A 4,236-nucleotide genomic window follows, 5' to 3' on the forward strand; every position below is an offset into this window, starting at 1 on the left:
ATGTAATGTAAATACGTAATATCATCATCAACATTATCATCCGTCACATAAAGTCCACTATTGAACCTATGTTATTATCCAAATTCAAATGTTTAGGTACTTAGTACATCTTTAATCCCTTTACATTGATTAGGCTTTACTAAGTTGAAATTATTTTACCAAAGCTAATTTTGTTCATGAATCATAGTTAATATGAGTAATACAGAAAAGTATGATTATCTTTTGTTTCATAATTAAGTATGTACTTATCGAAGATAAAGGCGTTTCTTATTGTCCTTATAAAACTTTAATTTATGTCATTGATATTGATTAGATTTGCACGCAGTTCCGCTCGTGTTGTTTCAAGGGATAGTCTGTTCGTATGATAAAATATAATTTAGAGCAGTCAAACATAATGTAGCTTTTTATTTAAGAATTGACAACATTTCAAAAATGTAAACGTGCCTAAATCAAAAATACCGTTTCTTAATTTTTCTACTCTGAGTTCGATTATGAATTTTTAATATTTTTTTATACTTCATTTCGAATAAAAAAATTTAAAACCGAAAAATGCTTGATGACGTCCCACATATGGTTGAATGAATAGTTCCTTGGTCCACTTTACTATTTATTTTAAAAAACTAAGACACCGTCATTTGTCTATGTCAAATGTCAATATTACAATAGATCATGGAGTTAATATGTACCTGGAGAGCTTACTACGTTTGACATTAATACTGAAAAGATATTTTATGCTTATGTCGTAAAGTTCATTTTGCATTAGCAATAGATGTAAGGCAAAAACGGTCTCGAAAGAGAATCACTTTTTGGTAGCCGTGTCCCTCTCGCACATGTTGCCAACGTTCATTGCCTTCTAAATTAATAATATTAATGGCAGTATTAGTACATAAATAAAAAATCTATATAAGGCTACAGTAATAAAAATAAAATAAAATAATATTGTCTGCTTAAATCCTTAGATCCTATATTTTATTATGTTACAAATTTAATAAATGGAATTATTATAGCAGTCGTATAGTAGAAGTTATTGTAGTTTACGTTTCGGCAACACCGTGTACTGAAAAAATGAATGAATTCTATTGAACAAAATGGTGTTTGTTTACATTTGTGGTTTGACGATAAAGAAGGATTGAATAACTTTTAAGCTAGCTTTTTTTTAAATGGTAGAAGTTACTGCGTAATTATGGTGAATACTTGTGTTGTAAGAGGATGTAAGCAAGAATCCTATCCAGGTTGTGGAATATCCTTTCATAGGTAAGTTTTATTGATAAATTGTGAATAGTATAACCATATTTTTTATATAGTGGGATAAGATTATCCTATTATCTTTGCTTATATAATGTTTGATATGAGAAGTAAAGGGTAAAAAAATTAAAATTTTGCAATGTCTTTATAAGAATCGTCACGTGATGTATTTATTACACTAAAATATGTCAGCTCAATGATTTTTGTACTTAATTTTCTTAACAGCAAACTGTCACTTCACCTTATCGGCCCATTCATGCTATAGACAAATATATAGCATTGCTATGCCATCTAAAGATGCGAATGCAGTAAACACCATATTTATTAATAAATTAACATTTGCTGTCTGGATTAATTTCTCACAAAGTGTGTCTTAACACGTAAACCATGCATCATTACTAGTTATAATATTATAGTCTAAATTGCGCGTTCTTTTTTCAGGATTCCAGTTAATAAAGAGTGGAGGGCCTTGTGGGTTGATGCCATGAACCTTGACACTAATGTGACAAAAACTGCATGTGTTTGTAGCTTACATTTTACTGATGATGCGTATTTAACAGTAGCTAAGAATAAGTTAAAGCCACAAGCAGTTCCTTCAGTATTGCCTAAGGTAGTATTTTGTGTTAACATACATATATTATAAACCAAAACTTTCATATATTATAAATCTAATATGTTGCGAATGCACAAGTTACTATTCTGTACATCATACAATTTAGCTCAAGGGATGTCTCATGTTTCTATGCATTTTATATTATGAATCTTAAGTTAATCTTAGTCAAATTCATATAACCGAATGCTTATAATTTTGTTATATCCATTTGTCAAACCTTATAATATCATAATTTGTACAACCTTCTCAAGAAAATAGTACGTAATATTTTTCCATATCTAAAGTTAGTGTTATGTTACAGATAGTTCCACAAAGCAACAAAATTACAGTTCTGCGTATTCAAAAGTTGAAAGGAGTATCTTTTTTACATACTTCATCTTCTAGTCATATCACAGTAGTAGGAACTTCTTATGAACGAAGAGGACCTTCTAGTAAACGGGATGATGTAGAAATTTCTGGTGAACCGCCCAGTAAAAAAAACAAAAAAGAAGAATCAAGCAATAAATATTATATATTGGTTACCCATTGTGTTTTATTTCCTAAAATATTGGTTACAGCTTTAGAAATCTTTTATAGATAAAAAGCTTCCGTATTTTCTACTGCTACTTGTCTTGTTTCACCGGTCCTGTGGACGACCCGTCGTGTATGTTGCGCTGCCGCAAAATTGAGCGCTACTCTGTAACTCTTTGCACTAAGTTAATACTATTAATATACACGTTATACCTGGGCCTCTACCTACGGAAATACTCAAAAGCAAATTTTATCGCATTTATAATTAAAACGGTAAGTCTAATCTATATAACAATAAATAATTTTGTCCTATATTTTAATGTTTCATTGTCACCATATTAGACAAGGACACAGCTACCAAAAAGTATTCTCTTTCGAGACCGTTTTTCTGGCATCAGTCAGCTCTCCAGGTGTACGTAGTACATATTAACTCCATGCAATAGATACGTCACAACTGTCACTTTCCAAGAGAGAGAGAGAAAGAAATAAAAAAAGACTGTCACTTCACTTCTTTTTTACTGCAAAGCAAGGGCCACTGAGTCTTGAGCCGTATATGTGACGTCATTTAGTGTTTACGTCGTTTTAGAATAAAACAAAATTCAAAGTGAAAATCATGAATGTAAACATCAGAGTTTTGAAAAAAGAAAAAATTATGGGTCTCATAATTTTAGATCTAGTTTCATAAAATATAAACATTTCGGTAGGTATGTTGAAAAAATAAAATGTTGTCTATTTTGAAAATTGCCTCAAATGCTTAGCAGAATTACTTCCTTTATACTTGCCTACAAACATACAACCAGCCTCGACGCAACATTAGTATTTATAGACAGGGAGCTATTTATTTTATATAATACTTACCTTTAAAAATGATTCATTTATATTATATCTGTCGCTAATAATTTTATTGTTACGTGCAATAAGGAGTGAGTTTATTATTCTGTTACAAAATTTTACAAAAAAAATCATACACACCACGCATTTATCCCCGAAGGGGTATGGAGAAGCGCACCCAGGGCAACTAAATTTCGCCAATGTGTTTCGTCCCATGATGTGATAGGGGGCGAGCCTATAGCCATATTGGGTTCAAATTCCAGACTCCGGGCTGATACCGAGCAGAAAAACCAAAATATCACTTTGCTCGACCCAAAATTCGAACCCAGGACCTTAGAGCGCTGCTTTACAATTTACGCCACCGAGGCAGTAAATATTTCAACATTCAATCGATAGAACGCATACCTGCCTTATTACTGCGTAGTCAAGTCATGGAAAGCAGATAATAGGATCGATCCCTCAGATAGAGATCTATGACTGTCCCTATAACCAGCAAATAAAAACTTAAACCCGACTACGGAAAAGAGTGATCTAAAAAACCAGAAATAAAAAAAATATTTCTTTTAAAATTATAGCTTAAAATATTTTGGATGATGTTCAGGGTACAATTGCTCGTAGTGGTATGCTTCTGTGCTCAAAAGTTACATACATATTATATAATTAAGGACATTATTACAAGGAGAGTCAAGGGTTAGCGACATTTGCCCTCACAGATATCACAGGGGTCACGTGTCAAAATTTTTCTCTTAATTGCATTTTTTTCTATGATTATAATTTAAAGAAATAATAGAGATTTATAAATTAGAATTCTGAAAGTCAAATTATAATTAGGTTTAAAGAAATAATAGGTAATTACCTATTCCTATATACATAATTATAATTTGACTCTCATGAAGGTCACATTTTGTAATTTTTATAAATAAATTATAATTATTGTTATAATACATAGAGGAAATAACACGTATATAAGTAAGATATTAAAAAATAAAAATACATACATCATAACATAGATAACGAATGTTCGATAAGAGACATCT

The 4,236-nt window shown here is 30.9% G+C and overlaps 1 protein-coding gene across 1 annotated transcript; it reads left to right on the forward strand.

Moving 5' to 3' along the window:
• The first annotated feature begins 1,084 nt into the window (after window positions 1–1,084).
• On the forward strand, window positions 1,085–3,817 carry LOC115444976 (THAP domain-containing protein 1-like). The gene is made up of 4 exons (XM_037442771.1): window positions 1,085–1,254; window positions 1,687–1,855; window positions 2,160–2,373; window positions 3,801–3,817. The coding sequence occupies exons 1-4, from the start codon at window positions 1,184–1,186 to the stop codon at window positions 3,815–3,817; spliced, it is 471 nt and encodes a 156-aa protein (XP_037298668.1). The 5' UTR covers window positions 1,085–1,183.
• The last annotated feature ends 419 nt before the right edge of the window (window positions 3,818–4,236 follow it).

The sequence above is a fragment of the Manduca sexta genome, chromosome 25 (assembly GCF_014839805.1).
Source record: "Manduca sexta isolate Smith_Timp_Sample1 chromosome 25, JHU_Msex_v1.0, whole genome shotgun sequence".
Taxonomy (NCBI): domain Eukaryota; kingdom Metazoa; phylum Arthropoda; class Insecta; order Lepidoptera; family Sphingidae; genus Manduca; species Manduca sexta.